The 21,969-nt window shown below is 31.4% G+C and overlaps 2 protein-coding genes across 4 annotated transcripts; one reads left to right on the forward strand and one right to left on the reverse strand.

The window, feature by feature from the left end:
* The first annotated feature begins 4,261 nt into the window (after positions 1–4,261).
* Positions 4,262–16,733, forward strand: l(2)k01209 (uridine-cytidine kinase-like lethal (2) k01209). Of its 3 annotated transcripts, none has more exons than XM_085188898.1 (12): positions 4,262–4,431; positions 7,215–7,336; positions 7,819–7,998; positions 9,161–9,267; positions 9,483–9,653; positions 10,001–10,137; positions 11,113–11,299; positions 11,494–11,583; positions 11,995–12,154; positions 12,390–12,535; positions 12,994–13,191; positions 13,407–16,733. In XM_085188898.1, the coding sequence occupies exons 1-12, from the start codon at positions 4,379–4,381 to the stop codon at positions 13,521–13,523; spliced, it is 1,668 nt and encodes a 555-aa protein (XP_085045024.1). In that variant the 5' UTR covers positions 4,262–4,378; the 3' UTR covers positions 13,524–16,733. The 3 variants fall into 3 exon arrangements, with proteins under 3 accessions (XP_085045024.1, XP_085045025.1, XP_085045026.1); XM_085188899.1 differs by lacking the exon at positions 4,262–4,431 and adding an exon at positions 4,516–4,814; XM_085188900.1 differs by lacking the exons at positions 4,262–4,431; positions 7,215–7,336 and adding an exon at positions 7,593–7,717.
* Positions 15,167–21,838, reverse strand: LOC146537461 (uncharacterized). The gene is made up of 8 exons (XM_085188901.1): positions 21,640–21,838; positions 20,492–20,638; positions 19,925–20,204; positions 19,296–19,739; positions 18,910–19,003; positions 18,412–18,576; positions 17,942–18,027; positions 15,167–17,627 (listed from the first exon to the last, which is right to left on the reverse strand). Exons 1-8 carry the CDS (start codon positions 21,716–21,718, stop codon positions 17,537–17,539), a joined length of 1,386 nt encoding a protein of 461 aa, XP_085045027.1. The 5' UTR covers positions 21,719–21,838; the 3' UTR covers positions 15,167–17,536.
* Between the last annotated feature and the right edge of the window lie 131 nt (positions 21,839–21,969).

A 21,969-nucleotide genomic window follows, 5' to 3' on the forward strand; every position in this document is an offset into this window, starting at 1 on the left:
ACATCGCTTATCTGATGGCCTTATAAGCTCAGTCTAAGTCAGTATCCGCTCTCACCGCGGAAATTCATCTGCAATCTTGCTCTATACTCAACTAATGTAAAAATCGTATAAAAAAATGTAATGTTAGTTTCATTTTGACAACAAATTCAAATTATAAAATTTCAAAAGTTAAAATTATAAAATTTTCTTATTAATTACATTTTTAACATTAATTTCTGTAGTTATTTCTTTAATGATAAATGAAACTACTGGACTTTGGAAGTTAAAATTTGGTATGTACAGATAATTAGCTAAGAGATTATTCGAAGTTTCTATGGAAACGGAAAAGACTAAATTTTCTAAAAATCAACGCAAACAAAATTGTGGTCGACAACTAGTATGTTCATAAAACATATACGAATCTTCTCGTAAACAAATACAAGTAAAATCTGAAAGCCAGACACATAAATCTTCTACGACAAACTATTACCATGGGCGTAAGAGTAGGGGGGTCCGGATAACCCGTATTCATCGTAGAACTTTAACAAAAAATTAAATAAAAAATAATGCTTTTTATAAAATGTCACTTTAAAGCTGTGTTTCTCACCGACTACTTGTAAGATCCGGTGATCCGGTGATTTTCTGTAGGATTCACATCTGTAATTTTTATGTTACTCGATGATTCTAAGCAGCCTAATTTGATAAAGATTATTTTGATTGTTTTTCATGTCATCCAAAAGTAACCCTGATTTTTAGCTCTTAATTTTATTTTGTTCACTGTAAGAAACACTAATACACAAAGAAATTTAACATTTTCCTAGTAATTTCTACTTTTCTTACAAAAACCTAAGAATTTTTCCACCGACTCTCTACAATCACAAGTAAAATTTGAAAACTAGACACATAAATCTCCTACGAACTATTAGCTGGGACTATCTCTCGACAGCAAATTAAATTCGTTAGCTTTCACATCACGTAGTCACGTTGAGAATAGAGAATACCTTTACCCTGGCTAATAGTTGGAGCAATTTGGACGCATTGTTTAGGCGAAATGTGGCGGAATATGAAGATGTTTTGGTATATAGCGTAAATTTCGGTATTATCTAGGAAGTTTTTAAATGTCAATGGTTCTAACTGCTGGAGAACTAATAATAACAGCAAAGAAATGGTATTATTTATTCAAATAAAAGCTATACTTAATATTTAGAGATATCTATAAAACGAAACATATCATCCAACTTGACTCTAAAGCCAATAGAATAATAGCAGGCAGAGACAACTTACGTCGAGACACTCCGTTCTTCAATTTTTTGTTGAATTCCGCCACCCAACACGCAATGCTTCCAGGATAAGGTGGTGAAAAAGTAGCGAGGAGAGTGCCTTAAAACTGGACTCCCTCTGCCCACCCTTCTGCATGCATAAATACAGCGTGAAGCTGTAAAAAATATTCTTTATAGAAGATTTACCTGAATTCAAAAACTGTTTTATACAACACAATGCTACAGTAACTGCACGACAGCGGCTATCCAATTACGTAATCACTTAAAAATCCCAACCATTTAACGGGCAGACACAAAACGAAACGCAGGTGTCGATTTCATTAGGAAAGTGTATTCGCCAATTAGTTGAGTTTTCTTCAGCTTGCCAGACAAATAGCGATGGTAATTACGTTTAAACCAAGCTAGAGGCAGAGGCTTTAATACTAGGCACATGTAAGGTCAATGTGGTGGTGTAAGGTTGTCAGTTCACTTGAAAATTTATATTTATTTGCGGGTAGATCCGCCAAAAAATAGGTAGTTATATAATTTTGTATATCTTCAGCGTAGGCAGAGAGAATCTAATGTTAAGACTCTCCGTGCCCAAACACCGCGACCGTCACGTTATGCCGCTGCGCTATGATCTACCATGGACTATGGCGCAGCTTGTATTTTTTTTTATTATTATATGTAATAAAATATTTCATTGTGACAAGAACAATACTTATAACTATAAAAAGAAACACCCTAATATTATTGTGAATTTAACACTAAAGTAAAGAAGTCCTAAGAAAATCTCCACGCAATCACCATTACAGCCCACCATTTGCAGTAACAAAACTTTGAATATAAAAAGGCCGATACAAATAAAACCGAAACAGATCGAAATTCTACAAAACAGTCTTTATTTAACATTCAAAATGCGTTTACAAATGTCTTCCAATCAAAGTTTCTACGTAAAATAACCTAAAAGTCGACAAATAGAAGCTCAACGTCACGTAAAGGACCCGACACTCGTCTGAATGGATTACACCAATTTTTTTCATGTCTACCAAATGTAATTCACTTTATTCATATGCAAAAACTTTTTCAATGGAGCGACGGGGGCGGTGTCTATGTATGTAAGTAAGACTCCTTGATGCGTGGTTGGAAAATCGGATTCACTTGTTTAAGTTTTGTATATTTATATGTAGACCGTGTCTGTAAAATATCGTATCTTTTAGCTCGATAGCTCTTCTCTTAACATTGAGATTGATCTTAACAAAAGTAGATTTTATTTAATAATTGCCTGAAAGAACGAAAAAATCGAATTAAATTAGTATATAATTAAGAGATCAAATCATTTCAAATTATTATTATTTTATTTTGCCTTTATATTAAGATAAAACCCAAACAATAACTAAAAAGTTAAGATTAAAACAACAATTTTAAAATTTCATTTGTTCAATCAAATTATGTACACATTTTCAATATGCAAATTCCAAAAAGTATTTATACAGTCCACCCACGTCCTAAACTTTGATAGATAATCTGTGCGAAATTAAAAAAATAATCAATTCAAATTCTTACCGGTCGCACTTGGGGTGAGGTCGATCGAAAACTTGGCCCATAACATGCAAATGGGGAAAGTTTCGCCTAATTGCTTGCAACACTGACGTCTCGTAACTTCTAGTTAATTAAATCTCTTTAAGGTATAATATCGATTATATCTCTAGATTCTTTCATCGTTTAAGACTTATATTATAGATAGTATATTTTGTCATGTGTTTATTGTTTGTGTCTGTAAATTTTATTTGGAAACTTAATTGGATTGTGCGTCATCTTTTAAATTTGTAATGTTTGTGTATTTTGTATTCTGTTTGTTTACCTAATAAAAATAAATAAATAAATAGACTTCTTGAGTTGCTTGGATTGATTAAGGAATGCTGTCGGAGATCAGTAACTGAACTTGTTATACCAAAAAAATTGAATGATACATATCACTTATTGCAATTACGTAGAACCTCTATCCCAATACGTTAGAAACACATAGACGATGTGTGTTTTAATTGTGTTTTTTTTAAGAACGTTAACAGCTTCCGCTTCTCTTGTTCAATAGGGTTTAGGAAAACTTGAATCCTAAAACTAACTTCGGAATGAAATCTCTTTCAATGACCGATTGCGTTATTTTTAATAAGGCGAAGTTTAGTCTTTATAAAATAAGAACGATCTACTGTGATGTTTATCCAACATCTTATTGTTTTAAATATGATGGAAGTGTGTTCCGTAGAAACTTTATATTGACAAAATATATTATTAATAAAAAATAATAAATAGTAACGTATCACTAAGTTACTCATAAAATCCAGGAGAGATGTTGAAGTGTGATTTGTCACTGTCGCAAGTGGACGTTCGGTAGTAAAGCGGGAAATAATTTAAATAACATAAATCTCTCGAAAAGTTAGCTTTATGTTTATTTGACAATTCAAAAGTGTTTCAAAAAGTCTATTTGAATAAAGAATATTTTCCTTGCATTTCTCAGTATTATTTGAAATATAAAACATAATCATAAGTCCAAAATATTTTTACTTACTTCATATCTAAATACAAAAACTGCCGCCAAAATTGACAAAGTAACACAGATTGCTTAAATTGTTCCGTTGTGAACAGCGTGTAAAAGAAAAAGATTTTTGGATAATACGTAGCTTAGTTAATGTACAAGAATTTCTGTACATCACTTTAGTTTTACAAAAATGTATTTATTGGCAAAACCTATTACTATTATTGTTTCTATTATAATAAAACATTTTTGTTTATTACTGATTTTTAACCTGTGCAACGGAACGCAATTTATGTAAGCGTTCAGAAATGAGGCCTATTTCTTTTGAAATACTAATTATAATACGCCTTTAAATAACTTTAATAGATCGTAGCTTAAAATAAATTTAATAAAATATTATTATTCATAAATTTGGTGTAAAAATAAAATCTATAAAAATAAAAATTATGACGTCAATGATGCAGCAGACTCTGCGTACGTGTGACGCAGTTTTTAAACAGTGAATGTCACTCGTCAAAATCACTATTTGCGTGTGTCTATCTCAAACTTAACTAAGTTTATTGTATTTTAAATAAAAAAATACATATTTTTGTGGCGACCAGTGATGGCTGGAAAACTGAACAAGTTCGAAACACCCAGTTCGGCTAGCTCGGATAGGTAAATCGTGTGTGCTAACCTTAATTATTGTTTGTTTGCACAGCTGTCTCGTGTCAACAAATTTTTTGCTTGAAAAGGCTAGTTTTAAGCGTAGTCACGGGAGCTGTTACGCTATCATTTCACGTGCTGTGATTTAGTGATGTAAAACAACATTGCCGTGCGTGCTTTAATTCAGCTCTGCTGACTAGAGCCATAACCTCTGCATATACACATTGCGGTTTATTTTTAGACTTTCATGTAGTACATTGGCATCTTATTTTACGTTATACGATCGCACCGTAAAAAAGACACGTGCTCGGATCCGGTTATCGTCTAAGTTATTCTAATATACATGAAAAAGAAATTGGAAATATGGATGAAACTTCTATAATCTTCGCCCATGCGTAAGGCATTTGTATAATTATATCTTACATTGTGGTCGTGATTGTAAAGGTTTTTTATATTGGTTTATATATTGATTTTATTGCATGTAAGTATGTTTTGTTGATCACAATTAAATATTTTAAGTGACACATAACCTTTAAATAGAAAAAGTCATTTATTGCCATTGAAAAACTTGTAAACAAATGATATAAACACAAACATGCATATGTATGTATGAAATAAGATAATATATTATCAGCACTTAGGCCTATCTACACACTTGCGGCAAAAAGATAATATTATAAATAAAATACATTTGTTGATATTGCAGTGAAATTAAGTCAAAAATGTTTTATCCCTAATTTTTATATTTTATTGTTGTATTGCATATAAAGTAATTTTCCAACTACCTAAGACATCAAGTAATATTTGTATTATATATTATAATTATCCATCAAATTAGGCTGCAATAATACAGTGGAACAACTCTGAGTCAATACATTTCAATCCCCAATCATTTTAATTTACTTTCGCTGCTCTGGTAAAAAAATTGCTGTGTTGGGTTCTGCTACATAATATTTACTGACCAAAAAAATTATGTACAGTATGGAATAGTGAGTCCTAACACTACCCTAAACAGAAAAAAATTATGCTACAATAATAGTTCAAATATCATAATTTAAACAGTAATTTAACAATTGAAGCTTGGCTTGGAGAATAACTATTATAATATATGTATAAAAAAAATTAAACAATGCCCTTGACACAATTTAATACAAGTCTAAAAATTAAACAATTATTAAGAACCTTGTCTCTAGTATACAGTAATGCTGACCTTAATTTTGTTTTATGACTCATTTTGCTGTCTGTCTGTATCATTATTATTTTTAAATACTCTTTTGCTATCACAGATAAATAATCACATGTTAATTAGAAATGCTCAAAAATAGGACATGTCAAATAATTTGATTTATTATGTTTTTTTTTTGTCTACACTTGCTTATGATATTATTTTCGTTTTGAGTGTTTAGTGTCCAAACAATACAATGCTTACCAGACTAAGGAAATGAAATTAATTGGAAGTGGAAAAACAATATCAACCATATAACCCTCGGTTTAAAAGTCAGCTGCTGTGCTACATAATGCATACACCTCTTATATTGATTATTATAAATTTCCCAAGAAAACATTACTTACAACATTTCAAAGGTTGCATATAAAGAAAGCTATTTTAAGAAACAGTGTGGGAGGTCAGCTTTGTTTTGTTCTTAGTAATAAATTAATGAGATATTACTATTATTATTATCCTTACAGTGCATGCTTTTTCCCACATAGAAGTACCCTAACTTCCTTGTAATACAATATTTTTTCCAAGAATTAAACAAAAATATTTTAAACTAGCAGAGATTACCTACCTGTCTGTGGCTTTGACCCTGTTGTGGAAATAGCTATGAATTGGTATGCTATGTGTCATCACATTTTCTAAGTGACTGTGAAAATTTTTAAGGTTATCGAAAACAGCCTATAGTTTACTCTTACTAGAAAAGTGGACTATCCAACATTCAAAAAAGAATTTCTCAATTAGAACTAAGCTCTTGAGATTAGTGTTCTAACAAACTTTTCGGCTTAGATAAAACCTTTCTTGAAGTGATATTTAAATTTAAAAAATAGGTACTATCTAAATAAATTCAAAATAATTATAATGATTTTTTTTTCTTTTAAAGCTTAATATTAAATTAATTATGAAACTCGTTTATTATAAATGTATAAATCTAAAGTTCTGAATACATTATTTATATCTTTTAATTATTCTGAATGTCCATCTTAATAGCATTAACCTTGGCAAATAGTCTTATTACTTTAAATTGCGAGTGAAACCTTGTATAAACATTTAAAAGTCACTAATAGAATCACCAAGCAGATCAACTTTTTTACTTATTCATTTAAATATTGTTTAAAATAACTATTTTTTCTTTTTTTTTTTAGAAAACAATCAATACTGTTATTGAATTTATTTTAAGAACAAATTGTACATAGGCATAAGATAAACATACATCTTTATTATTTAACACTGCATTAACTTTGATTTTCTGCTGTTTTATATGCTGCAATAAATATCTCTTTTTTGCTGCAAATAAGGAATGCATTGACTGCTAACTCTATTTTAACTTAAATAGATATAAGAATATAAACAAAAGTATGACTAAAGGCGACGATTGTAGGTACGATCCCACTTAAGGAAATGAAATATTTAATATTTTTATTTCCTCGCTCTGGTAACAAGGCAAAGGCGGCGTTGTGCTCCGCCACTCAACAAGCAATGCCTCGAGAATTCGGCGGAAGTGCCTTAACACTAAGTTCCTTGCTTGTGCTATTATAAGAACTAATATAACTTTTCGTTTATACTTTTATAATTACAGTGACACAGAACTTGCGCTAGAAATCAACGAACCAGTGTTCATAGACGATGATGACTACTCGCGCGCGCCGGCCTCGCCCACCACCGTGCCTAACGTTAGGCCGTACCGACCGCCTTCCACGGGTAAGGGTTAAAAAAGTAATAAAGATTAATGTTAATTTGTTTAATAAAGCAAATGTAATTCTATATTTATTTTTATTTGATGTTAACATATCTTACATAGGCCTTCCTAGAGTAGTGGTACAGTCTGATTGTAAACGCGACGGTTGTGGTTCGATGCCCACTCGGGGGAATTAATTGTTATTGTTTCCTCGGTGATTTCCACTACTCAACGTGCAATGTCTTCAAAATCAGGCAAAAAGTGAGGAACGGAGTGCCTTTACATTAGGTTCCCTCTGCCTGCCCTGCTATAAGCGAAGTCTGCCTGAATTTTCGAGTCATTACGTGTTGAGTGGCGGAGCGCAACGACGTGCAGCGAGTAAATGAAATTATTAAATATTTCATGTGAGAATTGAAACCACAACCAATTAGTTGTCTTTATATTGTTATGTTTATTTATCTAATCAAATACATAATTATAAATAATATAATTATAATTAACTCAGGTTCAAACATTCTCAAATCGCCTCGAGCCCGTCGCGTCCGTACAGCGTCCATGTCTCAATCAAACAAGAGGACGACAGCAGAGAGTATATTACATGCGGACAGGCGGACCATTTACACGGCGGGGAGGCCGCCGTGGTACAATTGTACCGGCGGGCAGGAAGTTGAACCTTTTCTTATTGGTAAGTTGTCGATTTTTGGTACAGTACGGGAGACGAGTCGTGGCTGTTCTGAAGTTTTGCACACTTTTCTGTCAGTTAAAATTCGTAGATATTTCATAGTAAAAAAATATTGCAACAAACTTATATTTCTAGTTCACTTCATTCAAAATGAATGCATAAGTCCAAAAACATAAGTTGATCTACGTTGTCCTACCATCCTGTAATAGGTACGGAACCCTCTGTAGGCGAGTCCGATTCGCTCTTAATCGATTTTCTCTTTTCATTAAGCGAGGTAAGGACAGACAACATAATGTTACGACACTCTGTTTTGCCACACGATAGGTCTCACGATACGTATTGAAATACAACGTCGTGTATTGTTTTTCGAACGTGGAAAAAAGAAATAAATATATAAGCCCGTCATTGTTTTCATCAATCTTTTCTTATTATGTCTGCCTCCTGCCATATGCGAGACAAAATGTAAATCGACATTAAATACTTGTCATTTCTTAACTTGCTCAATTGGTATAAGTAATTTACATGCATGTCTCACCTAATTATGTAACGTAACTGAATGTGTAAACAAAACAGTTATCGCATGATATCACTTATATTAGCAATTTCTAATTAATACCTACTTATAAATAATGTTGGTAATAAAGATTATAGAATTAATTGTATATTTACATAGACAATACAAAGTAATGGAAATGTACAGGGAATGATTGATATTTAATGATATTAAATTTTGCCAATTAACGTATACACACAACGTAAAATTAGATGGAAGATGGAGAACGGAGTGCCTTCCCACTAAATTTTCTTTTGAATGCTTGAAGCCACGAAAATTATCTTTCCCTCGATGGTACCTCAATTTACAATTATCACATGCCAATAAAAAAAATATACACTAGCATGTGGCCAAACATAAAAAAATACAGTCGAATGCCTTCTTTTACAGAAGTCAGTTGTCATTTTAATGTTTTTTTTTAAATAAAAAAAAGTTATTTATGTGTTTATTAAATTTGTATGTAATCAAAAACTACTCTTGTCAAAAACAGCAATAAAAGACATTTTCAATTTTTCACTTTCGATACTTTACCTAGGGGCCGTCGAAATACAATATTTTTTTAACTGTATATACATAGATGTGGTGTAATATTTAAATAAAGTTATTTTTCAGGTGTCGGTGGAGCGAGTGCTTCAGGAAAGACAACAGTGGCTACCAAAATTATAGAATCTCTTAACATACCGTGGGTTACCATCGTCAGTATGGACTCGTTTTATAAAGTAAGGTCTTCATATTAATTATTTTGTATTCTAGATTATTTAATTATTCTTTTTTTTTCAAGAAGAAACTCATAATGATATTTGGGTGTACATAAATAAAAAAAACTTAGCAAATATCTTTGACAACCTTTCTAAAAAGTAAAAATAAAATACATTAAATACTTTGTTTTTATGTTAACTAATAAATTAATTAAATTAAATAACAATTTCAACAGGTGCTTAATGAAAAACAGCACCAAGCGGCTATGCGCAACGAATACAACTTCGATCATCCGGATGCGTTCGATATTGAGCTCCTGATTACTGTATTGCAGCGTCTCAAAGAGGGAAAGAAAGTAGAAGTGCCCATTTATAATTATGTTACACATTCAAGGGAGAACCGTACGGTTAGTGATTTTTTTTCTTTTTTTTTTCATTTTTTTCTTGCAGAAGCACAAGCGTGTGTCTGGAAAGACGAAAGGTTGTGGGTTCGATTCCCACTCGAGGAATTGAAATATTTAATATTTTCATTTCTTCGCTCTGGTGTCTAACCAAAACGCGGCGTTGAGTTCCGCCAATTTACACTCCATGCCTCAAGAATTCCGTGGAAGGTGGGGAACGGGAGTATCTTAATGCGGAACACAGTATCTTAACACTAGTTTCCTAGTTTCCCTCTGCCCACTCTGCTTTGTGGGATACAGTGTGAACCTAAAAAAAATAATTTCTAACTAATTTTCCTTCCCTTTTTTAACAGAAAACAATGTACGGGGCAAATGTAATAATATTCGAAGGTATCTTAGCGTTCTACAACGCGGATGTTCTGAAAATGCTGGACATGAAAGTGTTTGTTGACACAGACGCTGATATTCGCCTCGCTAGACGACTAAGAAGGTTTGTTTTATTATATGTTTCATTCAGCCTCACGCTATATCCCGCAAAAAGCAAGTTAGGCAGAGGGAACCGAACGCCGTTCCCCACTTCCCGCTGAATTTTTGAGGCATTGCGTGTTTGAGTGGCGTATCTCAACGCCGCGCTTTGCTTTATTAACAAATCGAAGATATGAGAATATCAATAAATAATAAAATATTAAATATTTCATTCCCCCGAGTGGGAATCGAACTCACAGCCTTTACAGTTACATCTTTGAGCCACCGGGCCACGTCGGCCTCGTTTGTAATATTTAAATAATATATTCCTTAAAATTATGCATTAAAATGATTTCATTCATAACCATCAAGTAGGTGCATGTCACAACTGTCTCTTGATAATGATTATAATTATTTATTGACAATTTTGTTATTGTCTTTTAAACTCGTGTTTATATTATTGTTAATAATTATTATAAAACTGAACTAACTTTTTTTAAATGCCATAATCCCAATTACAACTGTCTGTTTTGAATTCCGCCAAAATTTTCACATTTATTTTATAAATAGAACTTATTTTTAAATTGATTTTGTCTATACGCTTGCTTGTATTTAAGAATGAAATGCTATCTTTGATCATTGACTAGCAATCCTGATTTGATCATTATCTGATAAGATTTTATTATTATACTAAAGATATAATATGAAACATAATTGTTTATGTTTCGTAAAAAATAAATAATACAATAAAGAAAAGATAAAAACGTCTGTAAATAAAATAAATGATCATAGAAAACTAATACTTATAAAGTTGTCTTTTAAAAAATATAACATAATAATGAACACCAGTCGTGGCGAAGGGGCACAAGCGTGTGATTGTAAACATGACAAGTTGATTTAAAGGCGATTTTTAATCAAATATGTTTTCAAGCAATTTAAGACTTTTCTTACAATTACGGCATGGTTAATATTATAACTAATATTATTCACAATTTTCCAGGGACATAGTCCAACGCGGCCGCGACCTAGAGGGTGTTCTTAAACAATATTTGCACCACGTCAAGCCCGCCTACCAAAGCTACATAGCGCCTAGTATGGCGCACGCAGACATCATAGTGCCGAGAGGTGGTGAAAACCATGTTGCTATTTCGCTGATTGTGCAGCATGTGCATAAGCAGTTGCAGCTGGTTAGTAAAAGCAAAGAAATTTAATAAAAAGTAACTTTTTTATTTATATAGCCGTTGGTGCCTTCCTCTCCTTTTATCTCTAAGCGTTACGTAAAGAACGATAGTCGTTATTGAGTCACAAATATAATACTGTCACTTAAGATAATTAATTTAAAACATAAAATTCAATACAGCCAGTTGTTTTCTTTATACAGCGTGGTTTCAAAGTGCGAGAGAAGTTAGCTGTAGCACACATTGGGCAGCCGTTACCGGACTCCTTGTATGTACTTAAAGATACTCCACAGGTAAATTATTCCAATATTTAAAAGTAAGATATATTCCTTTTTTTTTGGTAAATTTTAATTTAAATAAATTTCAAATAATTATAAAATAAAACAAAATTATTATATTTTCGTTGAAATGACGGAAGTGGGTTCGATTGCCATTCGGAGAAATGAAATATTTAATATTTTGATTTTCCTCACTCCAAGCGCGGCGTTCAGTTCCTATACTCAACACGCAATGGGAACGGAAGCGTCTTAATAAGAATGGAACATCTTTACACTAGTTTCGTAGGTTCCCTGTTTACCCTGATATGAGCGGGATACAACATGAAGCTTCATGCCGTATCCCGCATATAGCAGGATAGGCTGAAATAATGTGGAAAGCTAGTGTTACTATGATATTTTTTAGAAAACTTATATTTATCATTTCAGGTTCAAGGTCTCCACACATTCATACGTAACAAGGACACGCCTCGGGATGAATTCATTTTCTACTCGAAGCGTTTGATGCGCCTCGTTATAGAGTTTGCATTGTCTCTGATGCCGTATTCATTGCATATGGTTGATACGCCGCAGGGATTCTCGTATGGCGGTAGGTTGTGGGTTCAATTTTGTTTATTCATCTTTATTATATGGGAATAAATATTTTGTTTACTTGACTAGATAATAACTGGTTAAAAGTTTTGCCTTTCAATTTGGTTAGTGTTTTGCTAAGAAAAGAAAGCTTCTTGTGTAATTAATAAAGACAGACAAATTAAAGAGAGACAAATTGACTATTCTTTTCTATGCTGAATAAATCATGATTAATTTTTTCTTGTCTAATTTAGGCCGTAAATGCGACGTAGAGAAGATCTGTGGTGTATCCATATTAAGAGCTGGTGAGACAATGGAGCAGGCGGTGTGCGATGTGTGTAAGGATATACGTATAGGTAAAATACTTATACAGACCAACCAACAGACTGATGAGCCTGAGGTAAGGTTACCTTGTTCTTTATCTTTACTTACTTTATTGTTTTACCTAAATTATAATTTATTATGCAACTTACGAAATAAATATATATAATTATTTTATGTAAACTTAACAAAACGAAGGAGGTATTATTCATAGTATTTATGTCGTTTTATATTCCTATTGGTTCGAAAGTACTTGATAAAGTCTATTTTTTTCATGTAATTTTCATATGTTCCAAACATTTTTATGTTACTTTAACAGGGACACAGCGTCTAATTGAAAACGCCAATTATCGCGGCGTTGAGTTTCTCGACGCCGCGATAACGCTTCACTAAATAAAATCAACTTGCCGTTGCCTGAAAGAAATATCATTAAGCTCTAAGGCCGTCTTTTTGTCTTTATTATTTCTTTTTTTCTATGTAATCTATATATATTTTTGTGTGCAATAAAGTATATTGTATAGTATTTCTCCCCCACAGCTCTACTACCTCCGTCTACCAAAGGACATAAAGGACTACCGCGTGGTCCTCATGGACGCCACCGTCGCCACCGGCGCCGCCGCCATCATGGCCATCCGCGTGCTGCTCGACCACGACGTGCCCGAGCACCACATCGCGCTCGTGTCGCTTCTCATGGCAGAGATTGGCGTGCACTCCATCGCGTACGCCTTCCCCAAGGTGAGAGAGAGACGGTGACACAAGTAGTGTGCGTGCTTGCGAGACAGATATAGCGAGCACCACATCGCGCTCATGTGGAAATTCAATTATGTTTCTTTTTTGTGTTTTATAAGTTTTCCTAAAAAATAAAGTAAATAAATAAATATCTCTTTCATAACATTACACTAATCTGAACTCAGATTCAATTGGATTATCTATTTTATTCGTTCTTTTAGGTAAAAATCATAACATCAGCTCTTGATCCAGAAATCAATGAGAAATTCTACGTTCTACCAGGAATAGGGAACTTTGGTGATCGCTACTTCGGCACTGAACCATCAGACGACGAGTAATGTATTGCCATTGTTTATTAGTTACTATGTCAGATTTTTTTATATATGTATGCAATAACATATATAATATGTTGTGGTTCATGAATTTATTTTAATAATCAGTGTTGCCATGGACCATTTGGAAAGTGGCAACATTGTTTATACATTTTGGTAGTAGATATTAGCGAAATTTTATTTTATATTTTTTTACAAAATTTTATTTCCATTTTCCCGCTTTGATAAGGTAACTTGCGACATTGATTTAAGCTACTTATTTTCAATCAATTAATTTTGACGAAAAGTAACAATGAAATGGAAAAGTAAAGAAGCTCCCTCCGCCTAACCTGCTATATGCGGGATACAGCGAGAAACAAAAAAAAAAAAGTATTTATATTATTTATTTGTCATACATTTCTGTTTAAATTTTGATATACAAATTATTAAATAACATTTCGCTAATATCTTTTAAATATTCGCGGAAATAGACTGAAATGTACGTAGAGCGTTTACGATTTGGCTGTATACTTATTACTACTTAAACTAAACTATACATTAAAAAATTCGTCATATACTAAAATTAACCAAACAATGCATTATACTAATGTAATATACACTATGTATATATAAAAACTGTATGTATAAATGTGTGTAAACCTTATATGAGTTGTTATTAATATTAGGAATATCTAAACTTAAAAAAAAAGCATACTTCCTCAGAGACGCCTGTTGATATTTTTTCGGTAATCTTTTTTTTTCACTGAAAATAATTTTTAAAAAGTGTATATTTTTCCTACTAAATAATTGGTATGTAAAATTCTGTTCTTTGAATGTTCTTACAAATGCTATGGATGTGTTTAATATTATAGATAAAGATTAACCAAAACAAATAATGTATTCATAATAAACTTAACTAACATAATTATATAAATGTTATACTTACTTATGGGTTTGTATAAAAAATAATTGTTTAATTTTAAAATCTAGTCAAATTTTAGTTAATTAAAATTTTATAACTTATTGATGACAGTACTTACTAATTTAAAAAATATATTTTGGGCGAAAATCGAGATCTCGATAATTAATTATTGCAATAAAAAAGGAAATTATTGAATGGACTGCCAAAGAAATTATTGTTCCTATTTTCGTAGCACAAACAATTAAAACCTTACTAAATAAAAATAAAATGTCAATTAAAATGGCGCCATGTCATGTCTTTTTCTTCCATATAAGCTACAATGATCAAAATTTATTCAGCCAGAACTTTTTTTGTTATTCTATTATACATGAATCTTTCAATATTGTAATATGTATGTTTTTTACTGAAAATGTATATATTTTTTCTTCATGCAAACAATAATGAACATATTAATAAAAGTTAATGTTATAATATATTAAATATTTCCAATAAATTGTCACATTTTACCAGTTTTGGAGTATTTTTTTTTTATTAATTGTAGAGCAATATTCAATACGTCCATAGCAATTTAAATATGAAGCGTATATTATATATATTACAATTTTTTGAAATTTCAAATTACTTATACTTATATAATATTAAGTATAATAAGATTATTTAATTGCTTGATGCAAAACTGTGAGCCCCAAATTAAGAGTAAGGATATTTATGTCTTTTTACAAAATGGTAATAAAATAAAACAATCCTCATTATGACACAAACATTTTTTCTTATACAGTTGTATGTAGTTTAGAACACAAATTATGCACAATATATATTTTTATATGTCGCTACATAAATCGATCGTTTCGTGCAACAATGACGTAATTGCTCTTTCTTATTAAAAAGCAAGTTTAACATGTCATTATATGCGGAAATACTATTAACAAACCTTGATTCTCTTTCTCTTGCAGTAATTAACTAAGTGCAAATACGTCATTGTTGCACCAAATGAGCTTTATTACGCGAGTATATTAAATCTCATTTTCATGCAGCATATAAAATATTGTATTTTTATTTTAAAAAAGTTTTTCGAGAAAATAAAAATATGAAATCTAATTTAATTTCTCTTAATGTGGTATTTGTTTATTATACACAATGCTTTTATATACATATTGATGTCGTGAGTTTATTACTTAATAAAATATAAGGCTCATACTCATACCTTTCACACTTAAAATTAATGAAATGTTTAAAAAAAAAAAATTGTATAGCTAAAAACACAAATATTTGCTTATATCTCATTATCACGTAATTAAAATCATTACTGTACAATACGTATTATATGTTTTGTTGGAAATTATGTATAATGCACTGTATACTATGAATATTTTTAAAAAAGCCTTTTTATAAACTATTTTTCCAAAAAACCAGCTTCCATGTAAAATAAATATAATAAATAGAAAACCATGGTGCTTTTTGACGAAATTATACAAATGTGTTCCAAAATACCTAGCAATAGTGTACCTACGTCATTCCGACATGAGCTGCCATTTTGGTTATTTCAGTGTTTTGTTTTCTTTTTTTTTATTCCCAGTATTAAAGAATTTATTATTATGCCAAATTTTAACTTGGTTGAATAAATTAGGATCTTTCTGTATATAAGAATATTGGCTTTTATTCTTTTTTTAGTTTAAGATGTTATTTTAAGTTTACAATTTTAGTTTAGAAATAGTTTTTTACACTTAATTACTTGATTACTTACTATTATTTATTAGAAAAAATCGTTTCGCTATAAAATTAAGAATAATTTCTCAATTCTTCGATAAAGTGTTAAGCGTTTAATTTTTATTTATTTCTAACATTATAATATAGATGTAAGAGTAAATGTTGGTAAAATATAAAAAATTCAAAAGAAAAAATAAATAAACTTCACTGTAGTATATTCTTTACAAGAGAATTATAAAAAAATGCCATTTATATTCAAACAATATTTTGTCACAAATCTAAATAAAAAATAATCGTTATCCTACTTAGATTTTTTTAATCTATGCAATTTTCTTCTTTAGCATAATACGAAAAAGGCTGTTTTATTTATATATTTAATATTGGTGGCTTTATTTATGTTTTTCTTATCTGTGACAGAATGTGACGCTTAAATAAAATTGTACGTTCCTAGAGAATGAAGTATAATTTATATTATATATATAAAATCTTGACTTGTATTGATACTTGTAATTTAGCACAACCAGTGTTTGTAAATGTAAACGTTGTGAATATATAAAAATATACAAAAAAAACTACAAAACGTATGAATAAAGTGAATTATAAAAGTATGGTGTCTTTTATTTATTTTGCACTAAAAATAGTAGTTTTTCTTTTAAAATTTGAAAATGATTATAATTTAACAATATTTTTTTAATAATTATAGATAACTAAGTTTATTATAGAAATTAAAATTATCGAAATTAATATTTTCACATTATTATTTAATTATTTTGAGTGTCATAGAAAACAACTAATTCCAAGTATATTTCAAACATGTCTTTAAATCATACATAAAACTTAACAAATATAAAAATACCATAATTTTATCAATTAAAAAAATAAACAGGAAATGTCTATGGCTGGTATTATCACAGACTAATAATGCGAGGTTTTATTGTTTAATAATCATCTATTGAATTGATAATGGGAAAGTGTTAAAGATTATCAAGGCAAATAAAATTTTATAGTTTAAATATAAATAAAATAATTGTCATTTCCCTGCTCTGAAAAACAGGCAAAGCACGGTGTTGAGTTCCGCCACTCAACACGCGACGCCTCCAGGTTTCGGTGAAAAGTGGAAAACGAAGTGTCTTAACACTAGATTCTCTGCTTTCTCCCTACCCTGCTATGTGCGGGATACAGCGTGAAGTTAAAAAAAAATAAAAGAGAACTTAGTGTGTCTATTTAGTTTAAAATATTTAATAGTAGATTAAATGTATATTAAAAATATATTAAAATTATTATTCTCTTTTTGTTTAAGTAACTGTAGTCTTGTATTTTCTTTGCCCAACAAGACAATGTGGGCAACGAAATGTTATATGACTAATTACTTAACTGCTTAACTCTTTCTATTTTAAATAAAACAATATAATTAAATATGTTCACAAGTGTCCAAATAGCGTTGGAACACCATATTGTAATGCTCCACTTTTGTACAAGCTACTTCGTGACCGTGACTTTTCCTGTAAGAACAAAAAAAATATTTAAAATTATACTTTTCTATTTAAATCTGTATATATCTAGGCATTCCTCTATGTTGTATAAATTTTAAAGACAGTATTACATAAATATAATATTATAATTACGTCCGGTGGTAGATTTTAACACCTCTTTTGGTCTACCAGTGGAAACTACTGTGTACTCCACACTTTCTAGAAACATACCTACATTTTTTTCATACATGTATTCAACATACATTTTCATTCTATATATGACGTCAAAGTCGATGATGTGATGTAAAAGCTATTCTTATTTCTAAAATGTTAAAGTGACATACTTGTAAAACTCCTCGCACTCCTCAATAGAGACGTCTCCGCTCACAACGCGAGATCCGAACCCGCTACTATACGAAGCGTACCGTTGCTGTAAGAAAACAAATGGGACTATGTGTTCATTTTACAATTTTTTCTATCATAAAAATCGGTTTTGCTGTACATGCTGTATCCCGCACACCGCAGGATAGGCATGGGGAATCGAATACTAAGGATACTCCGTTCCCCATTTCCCGCGGTATTCTAGAGGCAGTTGCCTGTTGAGTACCGGAATTCAACACCGCGCTTTGCCTTGACACCAGAGCGAAGTCATTAAAATATTAAGCATTTCACTTTCGAGCGGGAATCGAACTCACAATCTGTCGCGTTTACAGTCGCTTGTGATCCTGTACCATGACAGGCCTATAAGATTCTTTACAAATTACATAGATAGATAGAAAAAAATATTTATTACATACAAAAAAATATATAGTACCTGCAAATGTTTAGTAAATACTTGCTCAGCGACCACATTGCAGGCGACCCGCAGACCCTTCGCAAATACGTCTATGTAACTAATGTATGACGTGAATAAATCACGCAAATCACTATCTCTTTTAGGGATTATCCTTAAATTAATACCGCCGATTGGTGCTGCACCCTGGAAATATAATTTATATATAGTGGAATTAGAATCCTTGTTGTTTTGTCCACGTCCCAACCAAAACGGTACGTCAATTCCGGGACTATACATTGGAAATGTCTCGGGAATTGGGTGGAGTGTGGGGTATGAAATATCTTAACTCTACGGTCCCTTTTTCTCCACTCAATACCCAATGCCTCCAAAATTCGGCGGAAAGTGGAGAATGGAGTGTCTTAAGACTCTACCCTCTAGGTACCCTCTGCCTAGTCTGCTGTGTGCAGGATACAGCGTGAAGCTGTTTTAATTATTATTTTTTTGAATTTTTAAATATATTGATGACATCTAACTTACTTGGTCAGCTATACATTTCACCATCAAGGTGGCGGTTTTAATGTCGGAACAATCAAATCTATTTGTTATTGTGATCCCACCAAACATATTATATCTGCAATATATGGATTTATTAGTGTTGCGATAACGGGATGACTTAGTGGGATGGTATTTGATTGTACGTGAAAATTGCAGGTTCAATCTCCATTCGAGGGAACGGCTTAGTATATTCAAATAATTCTTTCCAAAATACTTTTTTATAAAACGTATAAAAATCAGATCGTAGCGGAAGAAGCGATTTCCAATATTTGTTGTTGGCTACATTTCTAAAAAAGTTTTTTTTTCTAGTGAAACAATGTAATATTTTACTGTAGGTAATAAAAATTATTTGAAATAATGTTACTTACACACACGCCATATACATGTGATGTCCAGGCGGTGTACACACCCTGTAATATTTATCTAAATTATGATTTTTCAAAAAATACAAACAACTGGTAACATCCCACATATATCTGTACAAAATATCACCATCCCAATTTTGGGGTTGCCATGTTAAACTAAAATTACTGTAACGACGACCGAAACTACTAAAATACGGCATTATTAATAATTGACATTTGAAATTTAATCTTTCTTTGTATTCGGCGGTAATTTTTAGCAATTTGGCGAATAATTTTATTTCTCTGGCAACATCAGTTTGGAAGATCGCCTCGTAGCCTTCTCTATATGGCCAAAGAAGAAAGCACTCTGCACTTAAGCGTTGTGACATTTCAATGCATTTTTTAATTTGTGTCGCTGCTTGCACGAATGTTGAAGCTTCGTTGCTTGTGAAAGCTCCCGTAGAATATCTGGATAATATAAAAAAACACAATAATTTGAGATAATAAATGACTAAAAGACAAAAATTTAATTAATCTTATAATTAAATTTAATTATATTAATCTTATAATAGTTATTTACTTATTTTTAGAGTTTGCCTGTAAGTGTACAATTTTTAAATTTTTAAAATTATATAAAAAATACTAATATTTACCTAGGATGTGAATGTAGATCTGGTGCCAGCCACAAAAGTTTTATTTGATATCTCTGCGAGTTTTCACTTATAAAATCAACAATTTCGTCCCAATTTGATTTATTTTCCTCCCAATTTTCCGTCTGTGGAACTAAGTCTGTATCAAACGCTGTCCAGTATTTAATTCCTAGTTTGTGGCAAAAATCATAAAATGATTTTATGGAGCGCTTATAATTATCTAAGGAATTAGAATGATCGTCCCAGGATCGATTAAACGTCGGCCTGCCTTGGCTGTCTGATCCTGGAATTAGGATATAGTATATTAAGAGAGACATATATTTTAAGGGTTAATCGTATATATCTATTTAATTTATCATTAAATAAATTTACGCATTTAAACGAATAGTGTTAGAAGAAGGTGCATGATTTTCAAATATGAAACATAAAGGCACAAGTAACAAACTTTGAGCCCGCGTAATGAAAAAACAAAATCTATTTAGTAGAAGAAAAGTAAAGAAATAATATGTTCTTTGAACTATTTTTATTAATCGATTAATTTCTCATTATGTAGGTATGTGCCATACACACCATTACTCCTAAACTCGGTGAGCGACACACTGAACTTGAGCCATTCCTCCATACTGCGATTATGCACTCTTTCACTAGAATTATAAAAGCGGAAGCTGTGTACGTCGGTGGAAGTTGCCAAATTGTTGTAATCTATTTTCTCTATGCCTGTAACATAAAATATATAGGTACTTACGTTCGTACGCTATGTTGACCCTCGGATACTATTGGTACGAAATGAAAAATCTTTTGGTGTTCATTTATTCTAGATGGCTATAAGCTATATTAAATCACGGTAATCATTTTTATATTATAACCCACTGCTCCCAAAGTAACTTAGTTATTTCCATTAGCCCATATTAGAAGTTCTCATGTATGTATTAAGTATTTAGTGAAAGTTTATGAGGATGCATGTTACTTTCATGATTACGCAAAAACTACAGAACGGTTTTACATAAAACTTTACAGTAATATAGCTTATACGCCAGAATAACACATAAGTATGCTACAATTTATGTAAGCAATAATATAACAATAAGTTTAAGCGGGCGAAGCCACGTTTGACATGCTATTCAGCAATCCGGATCCGAGGATATTTAAAAAAAAATTGAAGAAAAACTATTTATAGGTACATCAGAGTATTTTTTACTTTTATCAATTTCAGTAATATTACGTACTAAATTAAATGGCGGGCATTAACGTTGCACTTTTTTCAAACCAGAGCGTGGGAATATTTACATTTTTAATATAATAATTTCCCCGAATAGTAAGTGAATCTACAATCGTCATATAAATTTATACAATTACGACACGGCAGTATCTCGTTTATAATTATTACTGTTTAGGCACATCAAATAACAAAAAAAACTGATGTGTCCACCCCTGACTTCTTCATTACGGTCATCGTAACCATAGACTTCTAACACATAAATCAAGGATTGTTACATTATATGTTAAATCGATGCCAGCGATGCACTTGAGATTCTCCTGGTTCGAATCCTGCTCAAAAATAATTAATATGCCTAAGAAGTACATGAGATTTCCAGTTTAATTATACAAAGATCGGTATTAAATTTCGCCAAACATGTTAGAAGATATCTAAATGCGCCCCTTTTCGTTAGACTTCTCTTAAAAAAAAAAGAAAAATATATAAAGATTAAAAAAAATACCTTGAAAATAATCAACATTGTCCGTACCACGAGCTTCCCTCACCTTCTGTCGTTTCCCTCCCGCTTGTGCGTACGACATCTTTACAACTTCTTTCTCCTTTTCAACTCTTCTACTGGACCCTAAAATACTTAATAAAAATATTCTAGAGCACTTTATTCCCACTTCCAGAGGTATATGCAAATCGACTGACGGACAGACGGATGCGAAGTAATCTTATATAATATCGCGTGAATAGAACCACTAGAGCGGAATTGTGTCGAGTTGCTCATTGTTTTAAACCTGATGCTAACATTTTGTATGAGTTTCGCTAAACAATTGTTATTTTGTAT

Source organism: Heliconius melpomene, chromosome 7 (genome assembly GCF_056956725.1).
Source record: "Heliconius melpomene rosina isolate 202511_hmr_F chromosome 7, ASM5695672v1, whole genome shotgun sequence".
NCBI lineage: Eukaryota > Metazoa > Arthropoda > Insecta > Lepidoptera > Nymphalidae > Heliconius > Heliconius melpomene.